Here is a 19625-nt window from a genome sequence, read left to right on the forward strand (position 1 = left end):
AACCTTTATTCTGCATTTTGTTTTGAGAGAAAGAAACGCGCTGCTAGGTGTGCTACTGACCTGCCATGAGGGCATAAGCTTTAAATTTTTGTTGAATTAAATACAGTTGCCCATAAGGACAGGATTATTAGTCTGTCGGTATAATTCACTGTTGTACATCCCACCCCCATCACCCAAATAAATGAGTGTTAAGATCCTGGCAGCCTCAAGCAAAAACTGAAGGCCTTACAACACACGACTCTGAACAAGGGTCTTTTGCCCTCCTGGGCTCTCTTTCAACTGCTAGGGAAAAAAAAAAAAAAAAATTTAAGTCTTTCAACCCAGAAAACCTGTCCACAAAGATAGCAGATTAGAAAACAGTTTTATTATTGAATACGCTTTGAACCAGACTGTGACGCACATCACAGGCAACACGCTAAGAGGTAGCAAAGGAAGAAAGGAATCTCCCCCTTACATTGCCAGGCAGACACTACCCACTTCAGGCAAGTTCTCAGGTAATCCAAGTGTGAAGTCTGAGTCAGCTGGGGTTTTTTGGTTTCGGGGTTTTTTTTTCTTTTTTTCCTTATCAGTAATCATTACCAGAAGAAGAAAACATTTTGACACCTAACCTCACTGACACATCTCACGGGTTTTATTTCCTGCCCCTGCCCATACATTCGTCGTGGCTCTTGACCTACATTTCATTTTCAAGCCGCATACGCATGACTGTGGCTTTCAGAGCACAGTCTGCAGGGCCTTCCCTGGTAGTCCAGCGGTTAGGACTCTGCCCTTCCATTGCTGGGGGGCACGGGTTCAATCCCTCATCAGGGAACTAAGATCCCTCATGCTGAATGCGAACTAGGATTCTTTAAATAAAATAAAGATTTAAAAAAAAACAACAACAAAGCACGGTATGCAGCAGCAGTATTTGGCAGTGTCTTTTGTTTTCTTGCTCTACCTGCCAACATTGGGTTTATCCTCCCCAAAAGAGAGGTTCCTGAAAGTGATGTGTAAATGGAATTTGGGGTAAGATAAATCATCATTTACAGGTTTTCTGGAGAAATGTTCTTGAGTAGTGAGTAAATTGTCCTCTGTTTCAGCGCTAGGCCTCAACCCACAGTAAGAAATACATCTTACATCACCCCCAGCACACACGTGCCTGCTCACAACTGATGCAAACAGCTCACGCAACAATACTCTTACTCCATGGAATGCATTCTGAATTGTTTTCCTAATCTTTTCTGTAAAAACGCTGGTTACAACCCACTAAATTTGACTTCATGACTCATTAACGGGTCTCAGCCCACAGTCTGAAACCACTACACCAGTTTAATATTTTATCAGTCGGGATGTTTCTGTTTTGCATGTTGTGCCTATAGCTTAACTGCCTGCTCAGCACGTTCCACAGAGTGGAGCTGATCTGGTCCCCATGCTGGAAGCAGTGACTCTTCCAGACTCTGTGGGGAAAAAACAAAAAGGAAACTTCACCTCAGCTCCACGCTTCTCCTGCCAGCATGAGGGACTGACGAACTCCAGGTCTTCCTAGAAATTAACCTTGGTTCTGGGGTACATTTTGTGGGGGGAAGGAAACATTTTTTTTTCAGCTCTTTCTTCCCCTGCAAATTCAAAGTTGTTTTAGTTTTTTAATCTTCTCTTTGGATCACCTCCTTTCTCTCAGTGGCTCCTCAGGAAAGGTTATTCAAGTCCACAAAACAGTTAAATGACTCAAAACCCAGATCTGTCTCCTCCTTTAAGTTGCTGTCCTTCAACTAGCCACCCCCACCCCAGCCAAACAGGGGACACCAGGAAAAATTGGGGGTAAGGGCCGCCTAAGAGAATGTGAGCTGAAAGAAAGGGCAGGGCGGCTCAACAGGTGTTGGCTGAGGTAGCTAGATGGTCCTTTTCATTTTGGGTTTGCTGGATAACATGTGAGGCTAAGAAGCCGAGGAAAGGTGACCTAGTGTGGCCTCACCCCGTGCTTTGTACCCAATGGCAGCTCCTCCGGATGGGGAGGGAGGGGGAGGCGGAGGGAGGGAGGGTTGACACTTTCCTTTCACTTTCTCAGGCCACCAAACCTGACACCTGGGGACAGAACTACAGTTCCCACCACGCCTCGAGACAGGAGGAAGAAGGGGCACGGAGGACCAAAAGGAAAACCAGGAGAAAGAGCAAACAATACCTACCCCCGGCAGAGGTGAGAGAGCCAGACAGGTAAGCAACAGGTGCAGGTTACAGGATGCAGGATGGTGGGTGTTGGAGGGTGGGCATCGCTTGTTTCTCCTTGCAGGGCGTGTAGGCTGAGGTGAAGGGGGTTTTTGTGGAAACCCTGAGGACTTACTTGGTTGGTGGCGGGGGGGGGGGGGGGGGGGGGGTCATGGAACTAAGATTTCAGCTCAAATTACAGGGATAAGACACCGGAAGTGGAATGGCTTTCTTTCCTTGAAAAGCCCGGGGAAGAGTTGTTTGATTATGTCTCGTGTCTGCTGGATCATTTAGCCACAGTGATTTCAGAGGAGTCCAAGAGAAGCGAGGATCCTCCACCTGTTTAAAGCTCGCGGTTTTTACGTACAGATTGTAATTTGTGTGATGATACAGACTTGTCCTTTTCTATGACTTCTGAGAAAACCAAAAACCGAAACTGGGGGGAATCAAGAAGGGTGTCATAGGCAGGAACAATTTGCAGCACGTCACGTTTCGTCATCAAATGAAATAAGGTTTCCTGTATTTTTAAGAGACATCTGACGAGGAGACCCAACACAACCGAAGAACAGTTGAAGGGCCCGGGTATACCTGCCATGAGGGGACATGGCTGCTGCTCCAAATATCTGCTGGGCTGTGAAGTAGGAACGTGCTGTCATGTGGAATAGGAGTCCTGATGTAGCACGAGGGTCCACAGATGGAAACCTCAGGGAGATAGACTTCAACCCCATGTAAGTTAGAGCTGTGCACACAACATAGATTTTTGCAGGAGGTAGTGAGCCCCTTGTGATCTGAGATGCTGTGGATATTGAAGCAGAGACGCTGAAGGTGGGAATAAAGTTTCAGGTGGGTGACTGTGTCGGTCAACACTTCCCAAGGCTAGCTAGTCATCAAAATCACCTGGGAGCGTGTGCATGTTTTTAAATCTATTTAGCAGACCTAAGATGGGCTCCAGGAATACATATATATTTAACTATCTTCCCAGGTAATTCTGATAATCAGTTAGTTTGGGAGACACTGTCATGAGAAACTTTCTTTTCCAGCCTATGGTAGAGTACGGCACAAACGTTCGAACCACAGGGTTTTTTTGTTTGTTTCGTTTTGTTTTGTTGCACCTCGAGGCTTGTGGGATCCTAGTTCTCCAACCAGGGATTGAAACCGGGCGCTTGACAGTGAAAGCGCAGAGTCTCAACCAGTGGGCCGCCAGGGAATTCCCCACAGCTTTCATTCTGAATATTCTCAGCATCATAATTTCCAGGACAAGAAAAAGCAGGTGCCAACCAGAAGAAAAGGGCTATGTGACTCTTCCCGAAACTGACTTGTCTGTCAGGTCTCGTTGATGCTTGCCGCTGGTTGCCTGGCCATTCAGTCTTCCAGTAATTTGTCTTCCTCCCGTGTGACATGGAGATAGGCTGACAGCTAGGCATGTCTCCCACCTGATGACTGGCAGGTAAAACACTCCTGCTGGGCCCCGAGGCATGTGGGATCTCAGTTCCCGGGACCAGGGATCAAACCCACCACCCCCTGCGGTGGAGGCACTGGAAGCGTGGAGTCCTAACCCCTGGACCGCCAGGGAAGTCTCAGTCAATGCTGTCATCTGAGAGTGTTGACTGTGTCCTGGGCCCAGCAGAGAACAGCAGTAGAACCTCTCCATTCCAAGGTCACCCCTAAAGTAATGTTAACTCCCCTAGGACAGGTGGGGTTTGTGCGGGCAGCTCCCTCTTACCTGACCAGTAATTAACGTCCTTGTCCCACGAGGATGGCAGTGCTAGGAAAACAGTGACCTCCCTCTGTCTTGTCCTGTGCTGAATCCCGAGTGCCAAGAGTAGTTCCCGGCCCCTGGTAGCTGTTCACTAACACAGGGGTCCCCAACCCCCCGGGCCGTGGACCAGTACCAGTCCTGTTAGGAACCCGGCCACAGAGCAGGAGGTGAGCGGCGGGCGAGCGAACGAAGCTTCACCCTGCTCCCCATCGCTCCCCATCGCTCCCCATCGCTCCCCATCACTCCCCGTCGCTCGCGTTGCCTCCTGAACCAGCCTGGCCCCCCACCCCGTCCGAGGAAAACTTGTCTTCTGCGAAACCAGTCCCTGGTGCCAAAAAGGTTGGGGACGGCTGCACTAAAGAGAGACTGAATTCCTTCTTTTCTTCCTTGATCTGTTCTAGGCGGCAAGAGCAATGCAATTCTCCAGCTCAGCCAGGGCAGCAGATGAGAACGTTGACTATTTGTTCAAGATCATCCTCATCGGGGATTCCAATGTAGGGAAGACGTGTGTGGTGCAGCATTTCACGTCCGGGGTCTACACAGAGGCGCAGCAGAACACCATTGGGGTGGACTTCACTGTGCGTGCCCTGGAGATCAACGGCAAGAAAGTGAAGGTCAGAGGGGGACAGGGGCGGGTCTGCCTCTTTTAGCCATGGTTCCTAACCCCGAAACACATGCCTGAGGCGTGAAAGATTTAAATATAAGATATGAAATCATTAAAATACCAGGAAAAAAAAAACACCATGGGAGTATTTATTTTTATCATTGAGGAATAGAGAAATCAGGCTTTAAAGTAAGACAAGAACCCAGAAGCCATAAGGGAAAATATTGCTCCATCTAACTATTTAAAGGTCAAATTAATACTCTTCTATATGATCATATAGAGGTCAAATTTCTACATACTCAAAAATACCATAAACAAAGTCAAAGATGAGTGACAAACTGGAAAGAAACATTTGCAAATATGGAACTGACAGAGAGCTAATTTCTTTGACGTGAAAAGAGCTCTGATAAATATCGAAGAAAAGACCAACAACCAAATACAAAAAGCAGGCACTCCACAGATTAGACAAAACAGCTGCTTCACAAATTTTATATGAACTGGCTCATACATTTATGTGAAAAAGTAAAGGTGCCCACTGTCACTCATAATTAAAGAGATGAAATTAAAATAAGTGAGATAATATCATTTACCCATTTGATCAAAAAAGATCAAAAGGTGTTGGTGAAAATGTAATAAATGGATTTTGCGTGGGATCCTTACTAAACAAACACAATAGTAAAAAGACATTTTGGAGGGACCCCCCTGGCAAGCCAGTGGTTAAGACTCCACGCTGCCAATGCAGGGGCGCAGGTTTGATCCCCGGTCCAGGAACTAAGATCCCACGTGCCGCACTGTGCAGCTAAAAAATTTTTTTTAATTAAATCAAACAAAAGTGCAATTTCTAAAAAGAAAGACATTTGGAGCCAATCAGGAAATTTTAATATGATCTGAGTATTAGATGATACTAAGGAGTTATTGAAAAGTTTATTAGCAGTGATAATGGTGTTACGGTTATATAAGAAAATGTCCATTTTTATTAGGAATGTATATTGATGGGAGTAGGCATGAAACGACATGAAGTCTGGGATTCTCTTTAAAATAATACGTCAAAGAAATCAACAGAAATGGCTCCATGAAGCAAGAGTGGCAAAATCTTGATAATTATATGGATATATGAGGGTTCACTGTTTTATTCTCTCTAGTTTTGTGTATGTTTGCAAACTTTCTTTAAAAAATAAATTTTATAAATAATGTGAGTATGAAGAAACAGGTACCCTCAGACATTGTCGGAGGGGTATAAATCGATGCCACTGCCTGGGACGGTAATTGGAAGGTAGTATTATGATAACACTTCTAAACATGAACAGCCGAATGGTCCTTTAAAATCCAAACAGTTCAGCCAATGCTATCACCTTTTCCAGCATTAACATCAATGGACAGACTCAAAAGATAAAGCCCAACATCTGGACGAAGGGATGAGTGTGGTAGGAAGGCAAAAGAACACCAGACCTTAGGACATTGGATCCGCCTCTCCCACTGAAGGGCACCTTAGGTGACGGCCCCCAACCTGAAAGCACATCCAGATTACCCTGGGGAGCAACTGAAAAAAGACAGATCCCTGGGCCCTACCCCAGGCCTCCTGAATTTGGATCTCTAGAAGTGAGACCCAGGAAACGACTTAGGCGAGCAAGTTCCCATCAGGGGTGGGAACTCCTGATGCGGACCCCCTTTCCTGCCCTTCTCCAGATGCAGGTGTGGGACACTGCAGGCCAGGAGCGCTTCCGGACCATCACCCAAAGCTACTACCGCAGTGCCCACGCGGCCATCATTGCCTACGACCTCACCCGGCGGTCCACGTTCGAGTCTGTTCCTCACTGGATTCACGAGATAGAGAAATACGGGGCGGCAAACTTGGTCATCATGCTGATTGGTAGGTTGATTTCAAAGTGTTTCGCTTTCCTTGACTGCCCGCCACCCCGCATGCTCAGTTTTTTCTGTGTTTCCAATGGCAGTGGGACAGGAAGCCATAAAAGTGCATGTGGCGGATGGGACCTCAGAAAACATCTGGGCCAGAAATTCCCATCAGGTTCACTTGAGCATGAGAGTGGGGTGGTTTGAACTTGTTAATAATACAGATTCCAGGGCCCCACCCTAGAGTTTCTCATTGCAAAAACCTGAGATGGGGCCAGACATCTAGATGAAGGTACACCCTGGCTGATTCGACACACGTCTGTACAGACTACACAGGAAGTATTCTGTAGTCTGAGCTTCACAGCGTCAGATGGCTCTTAATCCCCGGAGGAGCCACTCAGATGACTATGACTGACAACACTCTTGAATGACTTGTCACATCTGCTAAGATGCTAAGCAAATCTTAACAGCAAGCCAACATCAAAATTAACCGCAACTTCAACTATACAAAGTGAACTCACAGGTTGAAATACGTGCCGTCCCATTGTGCATTCAGAAACGGGTAACGTGCTGTCCCTTCCCTGTAGTATTAGCTTTGCAAGCAGTGCCCCTCCTAAGGACGCTAATGTTTACCAGGTGGCTGCTTAATTTTGGCAAGTTGGTTTAGGTTCTTGCTACTCAAAGTGTGGTCCACGGACCAGCAGCAGCAGCATCACTGGGGTTTTTGGTTTTAGGTTTCCTTTTCTTCTTTTTTGTATTAAGACTTATTTTTTCAGAGCAGTTTTTAAGGTTCTCAGCAAAATTGGGAAGGTACGGAGATTTCCCATATGCCCCCTGTACTCACACGCGCATAGCCTCTCCCGTATCAACATCTCCTACCAATGTGGTACATTTGTTACAAAGGATGAACCTACATTGACACATCCTAGTCATCTGAACTTCATAGTTTCCATTATGGCTCATTCTTGGTGTTGTACTTTCTGTGGGTCTGGACAAATGTCTAAGGACAAGTATCCACCATGATGATATCATAGAGAGTATTTTCACTGCCCTAAAGATCCACGACATCAGCATCACTTTGGGGTTTGTTAAAAGTGCCCCATCTCAGGCCCCATTCCAGACCTACTGAATCTGAATCTTCGTTTTAACAGGATCCTAGAGAGATTCATATGCAAATTAAAGTTTGCAGAGCACAGGTCTAGACAGCTGCTGAGGGACTGAGAGCTAAACATACCATGTTTAATGGATTATTTATCCATTGACAGGCATATCCTAGCTGCATATCAGAAGGTAAGTTACCTTCTGAGCCTTAGTTTCCTCATCTATAATATGCAATCAGTATTCACTAGGGTTGTTGTAAAGATGTGATGAGATAATGTGTATACATCACTTGACAGTGCCTGGCACATAGTAGGTGCTTCATAACGGGTGTGGGATTTGTTTCTAGAAGGTTCATTTGTTTGAGGGAACTAACTCATCTGTGTTCCTTAAACAATGGGGTGGGGTGCTTATGGTGAGGGTACAAGTCCCTGGGACCTAGGAAAAACCAGCAGTCAAGCCCAGCCAGAGTGGGAGACACAGTGGAGCCAGGCCACCCATCACAAGCAGGAAGTTGGGGACCCTCCTCTCAGGGCTGGGCTCTGTGTACCAGCCCTGTGTACCAGCCTCCTCCACCATTGTGTATCTATGTCTTCTCTCAGAGCTGCTTCTTACATTCAGGATACTGTGGGCCTGCAGCGCTCTCTCCCACTGAACCCTCCCTCCTGGGTTCCTCAAAGTATCATCCCCAGCCTGCTCCTGCCACAAAATCCCTCATTCTCTCATACCCTCTAGCTCACATTCCTCAGAAAGGAAATCCCATTGTCCCATTCCTTTTTTTTAATACTTAATTTTAAAAAAAAGATTTATTTATTTATGTATTTGGCTGCGCTGGGTCTTAGTTGCAGCACACAGGGTCTTTTAGTTGAAGTACGCACGTGGGATCTAGTCCCCTGACCAGGTATCCAACCCAGGCCCCCTGCATTGGGAGCGTGGAGTCTTAACCACTGGACCATCAGAGAAGTCCCGCCCCATTCCTCTTTCTCATGGCAAAGCCTGGCCCAGGCTGCTGGCCAACCTCACGGCAGGCAGGCCTGGGGTAAGGTGCCTGCCCTGGACCAAGCAGCTGGGCCCCGAGGCGGGAGGCAGTGACAGGAAGCATAGCCGGGCTGCAGGCGGTCCACAGAAGAGGTCACTGGCACACATCGTTGGCACATCTAGCCCATTTATTATTACCATTGCGATTCCAAAAAAGGACTTGTTATTCTAGAACCATGTTTTCCCTGTCTTTGCTGTTTTAAGTCACAGTCTAGCCCCTATCATATGCATGGCCTTGAAGAGAATGCTGCTTTGTAACTCATTCTGCTTCTTGTAACTTAAGAATCAAAGTCATTCCAAGAGCCTAGACGGGGCTCGTTCCTTCCTGCTGCATCAGATCAAAAGCTCCCTATCCACAGCCAGCTGCCAAAGAAAATGCGCCTCAAACTTAGCCCCTTTTTTCAGAGGGGCTGTGTCTTTTCCCTCATGGCAGAAACCAGGAGAGATTAGTGAGACTGGGAAACGGCTTCCACGTGGAGGGCGACTTGTCTTTTTGGAGAAGAGTGAGCTGCCTCCTCTCTCTTGTTACTTCTCAGCCAAAGGTCCCCTCTGGGACCAGAAACTTTATTGATCTCACTTCAGATATAAAGAACACTTCTTCAAAAGGCAGAGTTCAGGGCTTCCCTGGTGGTGCAGTGGTTAAGAATCCGCCTGCCAATGCAGGGAACACGGGTTCGAGCCCTGGTCCGGGAAGATCCCACATGCCACGGAGCAACTAAGCCCGTGAGCCACAACTACTGAGCCTGCGCTCTAGAGCCCATGAGCCACAACTACTGAGCCCGCGTGCCACAACTACTGAAGCCCGCGCGCCTAGAGCCCGTGCTCCGCAACGAAGAGTAGCCCCCACTCACTGCAACTAGAGAAAGCCCGCATGCAGCAACGAAGACCCAACGCAGCCACAAATAAATAAATAAATTTATTTTTAAAAAAAGAAAAAGGCAGAGTTCAGAGTTATAAAAATAAACACTGACCCCCAACAGAGCCGTATTTCTTCCTCAATAACCACTTCTTCGAAGCACCGAGGAGAACACTGGCCGAGGTTCCTGACACCCTTCACAACAGCTGCTCCTGAAGTGTGAGGACCAGGAGGGGTGACAAGAAGATGTGACGACAGGTGACATTTACTAAACTCCACTCTGAGTCCGCCCCTGGGTCCCTTCATTTAATCCTCACAACCATCCTGAGAAGCAGAGACGACCATCCTCGTCTCCCAGCTGAGGAAACCGAGGCCTCTGGAGGTTAAGTATCCTGCCGAGGAGCTCAGCCGAGTTACCTACTGACAGGTGAGGCAGGATTTGAATCAGAGCCCCGGGTGGTTCAATTCCTGTCCAACGACTTTCCAGTAGCTGGTCAGGCCGACAGTCGCCCCGGAGGCCCCCTCAAGCTCTGGTTGAGGCAATGTCTCGTCCACTCCAGTGCCTGGACTTTGCAGTCAGACAGATTTGGGTTCAAATCTCCCTCTCTGTCCTTCCTGTCTGAACTTGGTCTCATCCCTCTCTCTAAATTTCTACTTACTCATCTATAAAACTGGTACCTGCTTCAAAGGTATTGTTGAATTGAAAGGATCAAACAAGGTAACATATAAAGCACTTAGCACAGTGCTGAGACCTCAATCCAGGGGAGCTGTCCTGCCCTGCTGAACGAGGGGCTCAGAGGGCATCCCCAGGAGAGGGGGGACATAGCTGAGCCGGCAGGGAAGGTGGGAACCCCACCAATAGTAGCTCCCAGGGCAAGGAAGCTTGGGTGTGAATCCCTTGCATCCCACTGAGGGGAACTACGCAGTCCTAATCTCACTAGCGGTTACCCAGCAAGGTGGGTTGGATCCCTCTTCCATTAAATTCACAGGCTTCCCAGGAAACGTTGAAGCGGAAGAACCTTGAAAGCTGCCATGCAAAGCCACCCTGCCCAGCCATCCCCTCTGGGCTGTCTTTGGAAGGGCTCACCCCTTCTCCACCGCCGCCTTCTCCTCCCTTGCGGGCCCCGCCCCTTGCTGGCCCCGCCCCCCACCAGCACTGTCCTTCGCTCCTCCTCCCCCTACTGCAGAAACAGGTGGGGCAGAGTAGGGGAACAAATGCCAAGATGTGGTGGGATTTCCATGAATCTCACAACTTTTGCTTGATATTTACTCCCTCGTCTGTCTGTTGTAACAAACGTCTCTGCCCCACTTCTTAACTGGTTCTAGAAACGCCCCCAGAGATGATCAGGACGTGTCCCCAGTGTTCCCGCTTATGACGCATCCAATCCCAGGGGCTGACACCACGGGTCTTCCTGTTTACTGTCAGTGGCCTCCTCGCCCTAATCTGGGATCGCTACCTGTGCTGTTCCCTCACAGAAGTGTCCCTGCCCCTTTCCCCATATTTTCCATTCTGTCTCCATGGTTTTCACACAAATGGCTCTTCCTCAAAAGTTTACCCCAGCCCCTAGAGGCCATGTCACCACCGTACAAAATCAAAGAGACGATTGTGCGTTGATTTGTCCTGTTCCTTCCCCTCCAGCCATTCACAGGGAACCCAGCTCCTCAGTAATGTCCCTCTGTTTACTTATTTTAAAAAAATTTTTTTTTAATTTTATTTTTATTTATTTATTTTTGGCTGCATTGGGTCTTCGTTGCTGCACGCGGACTTTCTCTAGTTGCGGCGAGCGGGGGCTACTCTTCGTTGCAGTGCGCGGGCTTCTCATTGCAGTGGCTTCTCTTGTTGCAGAGCATGGGGTCTAGGTGCGTGAGCTTCAGTAGTTGTGGCACACGGGCTCAGTAGTTGCAGCTCACGGGGTCTTGAGCGCAGGCTCAGTAGTTGTGGTGCACGGGCTTAGTTGCTCCACAGCATGTGGGATCTTCCCGGCCCAGGGCTCGAATCCGTGTCCCCTGCATTGGCAGGCGGATTCTTAACCACTGCGCCACCAGGGAAGCCCCTGTCCCTCTGTTTAAAACCTTCGGTGTCTCCATCACCCCCAAGATAATGCACAAATTCCTGAACATCATTCACAAGGTGCCCTGCTTTCCCCTGGAGATGGCTGCTTCTTATCTTTTTCTCATCCCCCTCTGCTCTGTTTCTAACTTCTTAACTCTTCTTACTCCCTCAGAGTAAGGGTTTGGGAGCCAATTTCCTTTTGTAGGTTATGTGGCTGTTCTGTCTCTTAACATTCTTTGGCATCTGCTATTTGTCCCCTTAGGATCTCGGGCAAACTTTCCACTTAAACCCCTGTTATATTTAAAGGTCCACAATCTCTCAGCAAAAGCTCTTAGAACCCAAGATTTCACAGTTCAGAATTTGGCAGATCTTAGAAGGGTGCATTCTATGTTACGTAATACTCTAAGGGTCTGGGCCAATGCCCTGTGGTCAAATGCATTAATATTTATGCAGTGAAATGAATGAACAGTCGTACAAAGCAGGTTGAATAAAAACTTCAAATGGCCAGTTGAGGGCAGATTTTACTGTCAGATGAATTACCAAAAAACTTAGGAGTTTTGGAGTGTTTCGGATTTGGGAAAGGCAGATAAGGGATTGTGCATCTGTACTACTAACAACTCGTACCACTCACCTGGTCCTTAGTATATAGTACTTCCTGACCCGTCTCCGCCTGGTAAATGCTTGTATAGCTATTTAATTGTCTGTGTGTCTCTCATGCCTCCCTGACAAGATGAAGACCCCCTTCCCATATCTCTCTGGGTGCCCAACACGGAGCACTTAGCAAGCAAGGACTTGGATTCCGTGTAGCAAGCACACGGTTTCTTTCCCTTCCACCAGGTGTCCGGGTCCATCCTGAGGTGCGCAGCTACCAGCTTTGGGGAGGCTGCACAGCGCAGAGTCAGGGCTATTAATCTGCCGTGGTGATGGGGCAGCTGGGAGGAGCAGATTATAAATGCAACCCGGCCCAGAACCCCATAGACCAAAGTGAGGAATGCAGAGCGGGAGACCAGACTCCGGGCTCAGGGATTCCTACTTCCACAGCATCCCTTCCCCCACCAACCAAGAAGCAGGGCTTTGTCCCCAGCTTAAACCTCACTAGCTATACAAATGCATGTAGTTCTCTTGAAGGTACTACCTGAATGTTTCCTGTGGCTGCCCGTAACTAATTACCATAAACAGAGCGGCTTAAAACAACAGAAATTTGACCTCTCTCAGTTGCGGATGCCAGAAATCTGAACTCAGTATCACTGGGCCGAAGTCAAGGTGTCAGCAGGGCCACGCTCCCTCTGGAGGCTCTTGGGAAGACACTGTTCCTTGCCTCGCTAGCTTCTGATGGCTGCCATCATTCTTTGGCTTGTGGCCGCACCACTCCAGTGTCTGCCATCTTCACATCCTCAATGTTTGTACTCAAGTCTCCCTCAACCCGGCTCTTATAAGGATACTGTACATGATTATGTTTAGGGCCCACCTAGCTAATCCAAGATATCTTCCTCTCCCCATGCCCCACTCCCATCTCAAGGTCCTTAACTTAATCACCTCTGCAAATACCATTTTTCCAAATAAGGTAATGGTTACAGTTTCCAAGGATTAGAACCTGGTATCTTTGGGACCATTTTTCAGCCTACCACAGTACCAGAAGGGGTAATGTCCACTGAAAAAATTCTTGGATTTAACCTTAGTTGGGGATAATTATGATCTAAGTCTAGCTTTGTCAATGAGCAGGTTAGTGACTGTCACTATGAGAAAGTATTTTTTTCCCCAATCCTTTTTATTGGGACATGTTTAAAGAGAAGTACATCAACACGGATTTATCACAAAGAGAACACCTGTGTAAACACCCTTCTCCTCAGGTCAAAAAAGAGAATATGGCCAGCACCCTCCCTTCAGTCTCCCCTTCATGCCCCTCCCAATTACTCCCTCTCCTCCCCCCAAGGTAAACACAACATGCTTTTCATAGTGATCACTCCCTTCCTTCTCAATATCATCTTACCCCCTAAGCCCACATCACTAAATGCTGCAGTTTTGTTTTGCTATTGTTTTTGAACTCTACAGAAGTGGAGTCATACAAATATCTTTTTTAAAAATATTTATTTATTTATTTATTTGGTTGCACCAGCTCCTTAGTTGCGGCATGCAAACTCTTAGTTGTGGCATGCATGTGGGATCTAGTTCCCAGACCAGAGATCGAACCCGGGCCCCTGCATTGGGAGCACGGAGTCTTAACCACTGCACCACCAGGGAAGTCCCGACACAAATATCTTTTATGTCTAAGCTTCTATGGCTCAACGTGGAGTTTATGAGTTTCATCCACATTGTTGCATGTAACTGTAACCTGTTCTTTTGCATAATTTGTATAATCTTCCTTTGCAAAGTCTCTCTTCTTTCTATTGGTGATAGACATTTGAGTTTTTTCAGTTTGGGACGATTAGGAAAATTGCTGTTCTGAACATCCTTGTATATGTTTATTGATGCACATGGGCACACGTTTCTGTTGCGTACACACCTGAGAGCAGAACTGCATATTCCTGCAATTCCAGTAAGATCATCTCAGACTCCATATTCCCGCCGGCAGGGTCTGCAAGTTCCGGTTGTTCTACATCCCCACCAGCACTTGCTATTATCAGATCTTTTCATTTCTTCCATCCTGATAAGTGTGTCGTGATATCACTTGCGTTTTTTATTTGCAGGTCCCTGTTCATTGTTGAGGTCAAGCACCTTTTCATACACTTGTTAGCTATTTGGATATTCTCTTTTCAATTCTCATGCCCATTTGTCTTTTTCTTATTGATCCCTACAAGTACCTTATGTTTTCTGGAAATAATCTATGTTGGTCCGGGTCTTCCAGGAAGATGTCAGGACAGGATCCGATAGACATGCAAGAGATTTATTGGGAGAAATGGCCGTGAGGGGTAAAGAGGAAGGAACAGAAGGAAGCAGGGAGAGTCTTCTACGTGATGCAGACCTGCCCCTGGGAAGGAGAGAAGGGAGGGGGGAGGATGGTGTCTAAGAAAGGTTCGTTCAGCCCCGAACCAAAGCTGCCTGATAGAGGAATGGAACCCTGGTCTCTGCAGCAGGGGCCTGTGTTAGTGCCTCCCTGTGCTGGGGCCTCTGCACCAGCTGGCGGAGGACAGTGGGGTAGCAGCTGGGCTGGGGTCACCTATGCTCTCTGAAGTCAGTTCTCTTGAAGGAGCTCTGAGCCCTTTGTCAATTGCATGTGTTGCAAATACATCTTTCACTTTTATTTATTTATTTTAAATTTTATTTATTTATTTTTTTAATGTTTTGGCCGCGCCGTACGGCATGTGGGATCTTAGTTCCCCGACCAGGAATCGAACCCATGCCCCCTGCATTGGAAGCTCGGAGTCTTAACCACTGGACCACCAGGGAAGTCCCTCATCTTTCACTTTTTTACTCTCAGAGTTCCTCTTCACTCTCCTGATGGTGTATTTTGATGAATAGACATTTTTAATTTTAATATATTTCAATCCATCAAACTTTTCCTTAATGATTATTGCTTCCTGTATCCTATGTAGGAAAATTTACCCTACTTGAAATCATTAACATAGCCTTACATTATCTTTTGAAGCTTGCTTGCTGTATTTGTTTTTTGTTTTTTTAACATCTTTATTGGAGTATAATTGCTTTACAATGGTGTGTTAGTTTCTGCTGTATAACAAAGTGAATCAGCTATACGTATACATATATCCCCATATCTCCTCCCTCTTGCGTCTCCCTCCCACCCTCCCTTTCTTGCTGTATTTGTTTGTTTGTTTATAATTTATTATGACTTTTACATTTAGATCTGCAGTCTACCCAGTATTGATTCTGGTGTACAGTGAGAGGTCTGGGCCAAAAATTTGTAACTATTCATGTAAAGATCCAATTGCCTCAGTACTATTGACTAAAAAGGCAATCTTGTCCACTGCTCTGTGGCACCATCTTTCTGTGAAGGGTACATATATTCATGAGTTTGTTTCTGAGCTTTTTGTTCTACTCTACTGGTCTATTTCATGCATTCTCTTGGAGGGCAAAAATATTTTAGATATTACAGTGGTTTGTGGCCTCCAAAGGACCAGATATACAGTGTATCTGTAGGGTCTGTACACAAATTTTGTAGGGTCTGTACACAAAGGTTCACTGAAGCACTATTCATAATAATAAAAAACTAGAATCAACTCAGTTTCCTTCATATGGGTGGATAGTTAAACAAACTGTGGTATATCCATACCATGGAACATGACTCAGAAATAAAAAAGAAGAAACTATGGATACATACATCACTCTGATGGCTCTCAAGAGCTGAGAAAAGCCAATCTCCAAAGGCTACCTACTGTATGATTCTCTTTTTTTTAAATAAATTTATTTATTTTTGCTGCATTGGGTCTTCGTTGCTGCGGGTGGGCTTTCTCTAGTTGCAGGGAGCTAGGGCTACTCTTCATTGTGGTGCGTGGGCCTCTCAATGCGGTGGCTTCTCTTGTTGTGGAGCACGGGCTCTAGAGCACAGGCTCAGTAGTTGTGGCGCACGGGCTTAGTTGTTCCATGGCATGTGGGATCTTCCCGGACCAGGGCTTGAACCTGTGTCCCCTGCATTGGCAGGTGGATTCTTAACCACTGCGCTACCAGGGAAGCCCCTACATAACTTTCTTGAAATGACAAAATTATACAGATGGAGAACAGATTAGTGGTTACCAGGGGTCAGGGATTAGAGCTGGTGGGAGGTCGTAAAGGGTAGCACAGGGAGCACTTCGTGGTGATGGAACTGTCCTGTATCTTGACTGCACTGGTAGGTGTAGGAATCTACACATGTGATCAAATTGCACACATACGCACACACACACACACACACGCACACACAGGCATACACACAAAGGAATGTGTGTATAATTTGTGAAATCTGAATAAGCTCTGTGGGTTGTATTAGTGTCAATTTCCTGGTTTTGATATTGTACTGTAGTTGTGCAAGAGGTTACCATTGGGGGAAACTGGGTGAAGAGTACACTGGACCTCCCTGAATATATATATATAGTGTGTGTGTGTGTGTGTGTGTGTGTGTGTGTGTGTGTGCAATTTCCTGTGAATCTAGATTTTTTTTTCCAAATAGGAAGTTTTACTGTTTTTCAGAGGCGAAGGTGTAATTAGGGGGAAAAAAGATCTAAAAAGACCCTCTATGAGGACCATAAAGGAACACTGGTCTAGCCCATCTTAATTACTGTAGCTTTGTAATAAATCTTGATGTCTAGTGAAACAAACCTGGTGAGAAAGTAATTTCGCCTTTAGATTCCTGCCTCCGAGAGATCAAAGTCCAGTGATTAGATGAATGTAGGATTGAGGAGGAGGAGGAAAAGAAATGGGGTAATTCTCCTCTTACAGTAAATCCTGGGCTGTGCTGGCAAAATCCCTCATCGAGCTTTCTGGGGGAATTGCAAATGTTCTGTGTCTTGAGGGGGATGGCGGTTACAGCACATAGACATTTGTCAAAACTCATTGACCTGTCTGCTTCAAGTCTGTGCATTTTATTGCATGTAAATTATAGCTCTGTCCTTCACTATTCACTCCATGCCGTCAATCCAACAAATCTCATCACAGTCTCCTCAGTGAGACCAGGCCCCATCTCTACAGTCACTTGGGAAAAAAAAGAGTGAAAAGAGGAAAAAGATGTGACGCAAGTAGAGAGAAGACAGAGAGGGTCACCAGCCCAGCCTTCACCTTGTCACACTTGGCAGGAATGATGGTCCCCAAATACAGGGGCTCCACCTGTCCTGGGCAATAAAACACACACCTCCAGCCCATTCCTAGCAGCTCTTAATGCTCTTACAGGACAGGGAATTAAGACAGCAGCTCCGTGAATGCTCTGAGTCGAAAAGACACATGCACCCCAGTGTTCATAGCAGCACTATTTACAATAGCCAAAACATGGAAGCAACCTAAATGCCCATCAACAGATGAATGCATAAAGAAGATGTGGCACATATATACGATGGAATTTTACTCAGCCATAAAAAGGAATGAAATAATGCCATTTGCAGCAACATGGACGGACCTAGAGATTGTACTGAATGAAGTAAGTCAGACAGAGAAAGACAAATATCATATGATATCACTTATACGTGGAATCTAAAAAAATGATACAAATGAACTTATTTACAAAACAGAGCCAGACTCACAGACATAGAAAACAAACCTATGTTTACCAAAGGAGAAAGGTGGGGGAGGGATAAATTAAGAGTTTAGGATTAACAGATACACACTACTAAATATAAAATAGATAACCAACAAGGACCTACTGTACAGCACAGGGAACTATATTCAATATCTTGTAATAAACTATAATGGAAAAAATCTGAAATTTTATATATATATACGAATCACTTAGCCGTACACCAGAAACTAACACAACATTGTAAATCAACTGTACTTCAATTAAAAAAAAAAAAGATAGTGGCTCTGTTTCCATTCATCGCTGGGTTCATTTTCAGTAAATCTGCCATCAATAACTATTTGTGAACAAATGCATGTGCGCATATTGCTAAACTAAAATGTTCTTTTTCAAGTTCACCTTTTAAAAAACCAGATTAAGTTACTCATCGGAATATTTGCTTCTCTCTCACTCCCAGGGAACAAATGTGACATGTGGGAAAAACGGCACGTTCTGTTTGAGGATGCCTGCACCCTGGCTGAGAAATACGGCCTCCTGGCTGTCTTGGAGACATCTGCCAAGGAGTCCAAGAACATCGACGAGGTCTTCGTGCTGATGGCCAGGGAGTTGATGGCCCGCCACAGCCTGCCCTTGTATGGGGAGGGCACCCTGGGCAGCCTCCCCCTGGAGTCCAGTCCTGTCCTCACGGCCCCGGGGCCGAGGGAGAAGAGCCAGTGCACTTGTTGAGTACGTTCCCCAGGCTGGTGGCACCCAGCAGAGGCCACCTCCGAAACCAGGGGCAGCGGACGGCCTTGTGTCTGCTGAGTAGACCTCGGACCCCAGTGCGGACTTGCTGCTGGTCCTACTCCTTCCTGCCTGGGGGGAGGAGGGGGCACCCTTTTGCCTCAGTTCACACCAGAGGGGGAAACCCTGACTCTGAGGACAGAGGACACCACTGTTTTTCTTGACTTTTCCTAGGACTCAAGGCCCAGCGGTAGGAGGACAAGATTTGTTCCTTTTCATCTTCCCCTTTTCTGTTTCCCCAACCCTTCAGCTGTTTTCTACTGAACTCTGCTTCTCACTTGAAGGAGAGGGTAGTGAAGGAAAGAAGAAAAGAGAAATAGAAAAAGGAAAGACGAGAGGGGAGAAGATGTTTGGAACATTGCAGAGTGGTTGAAAACAGTGTGGGCGTGGGAAGATGGGGAAAAAGCCTGCAATGACGAGCCAGATGCTGTTAACTTTTGCTTCCTGACATTCCCACCTCGGGTCTTCGTTTGGGGAGCAAAGCTTTTTGACCTAAAGACCATAAATACGGTCTTGCCAAATGGTCAGGAGCCATGTGATGGAGAGAGAATTAGATTTCACTTTATCCGAGTTGGGCTGATTGGACCACCCTCCTAGGATGAGTGAGATGCCTACAATTTCTTTCTAAAACACCCAATTATCTGCTGGATCAAAAGCCATTTCTGAATTGAAATTAAATTGGCTCACAGACAAATATCAAACCAATACTGACCTCGCTGTATGGCCGGGGCGTGCTGTGTACCCTCTGGAAGCTGTGAGTCATAACCCTTGTGCCTGCAAAGCTCCCTGATGGTTGCTGCTGAGGGTGTCTTACAATCCTAATAAGAACTGCAAGTGCTGGTCCAGCCACAACATCAGCCCTGAAAGAGGAAATGTCTGTCCGGGGCGCACCCAGGGTGCAGGTGAGTCCCCCCGCCCAGGCATTTCTAGCTGTAGCACCGTTATCTGTAGGCTGAGACCAGCACTAGCCACATGTGACTGAGTACTTGAAATTGGCTAATTTGAATTTGATGAGCTCTGAATGTAAACTACATACCAGAATTTGAAGACTTATTATGAAAAAAAAAAAATGTAAAGTATCTTCCTAATAATTTTTATGTTGATTATATGTTAAAATGATATTTTAGATTAATATCATTCTAGGTTAATAAAATATATATTAACATTTCAGCTGTTTCTTTTTACTTTTTTTAATGTGGCAACTAGAAAATCTTAAATTATGCGTGTGGCTCACACCATATGCCC

At 46.3% G+C, this 19625-nt stretch overlaps 1 protein-coding gene across 3 annotated transcripts; it reads left to right on the forward strand.

Moving 5' to 3' along the window:
- Window positions 1-2109: 2109 nt before the first annotated feature.
- On the forward strand, window positions 2110-18323 carry RAB19 (RAB19, member RAS oncogene family). 3 transcript variants are annotated; one of them, XM_068550126.1, is made up of 4 exons: window positions 2110-2173; window positions 4342-4554; window positions 6231-6414; window positions 18055-18323. In XM_068550126.1, the coding sequence occupies exons 2-4, from the start codon at window positions 4354-4356 to the stop codon at window positions 18321-18323; spliced, it is 654 nt and encodes a 217-aa protein (XP_068406227.1). In that variant the 5' UTR covers window positions 2110-2173; window positions 4342-4353. The 3 variants fall into 3 exon arrangements, with proteins under 3 accessions (XP_068406227.1, XP_068406226.1, XP_068406228.1); XM_068550125.1 differs by having other exon boundaries at window positions 2156-2190; XM_068550127.1 differs by lacking the exon at window positions 2110-2173 and adding an exon at window positions 3622-3628.
- The last annotated feature ends 1302 nt before the right edge of the window (window positions 18324-19625 follow it).

This window comes from Eschrichtius robustus, chromosome 8 (assembly GCF_028021215.1).
Source record: "Eschrichtius robustus isolate mEscRob2 chromosome 8, mEscRob2.pri, whole genome shotgun sequence".
Taxonomy (NCBI): domain Eukaryota; kingdom Metazoa; phylum Chordata; class Mammalia; order Artiodactyla; family Eschrichtiidae; genus Eschrichtius; species Eschrichtius robustus.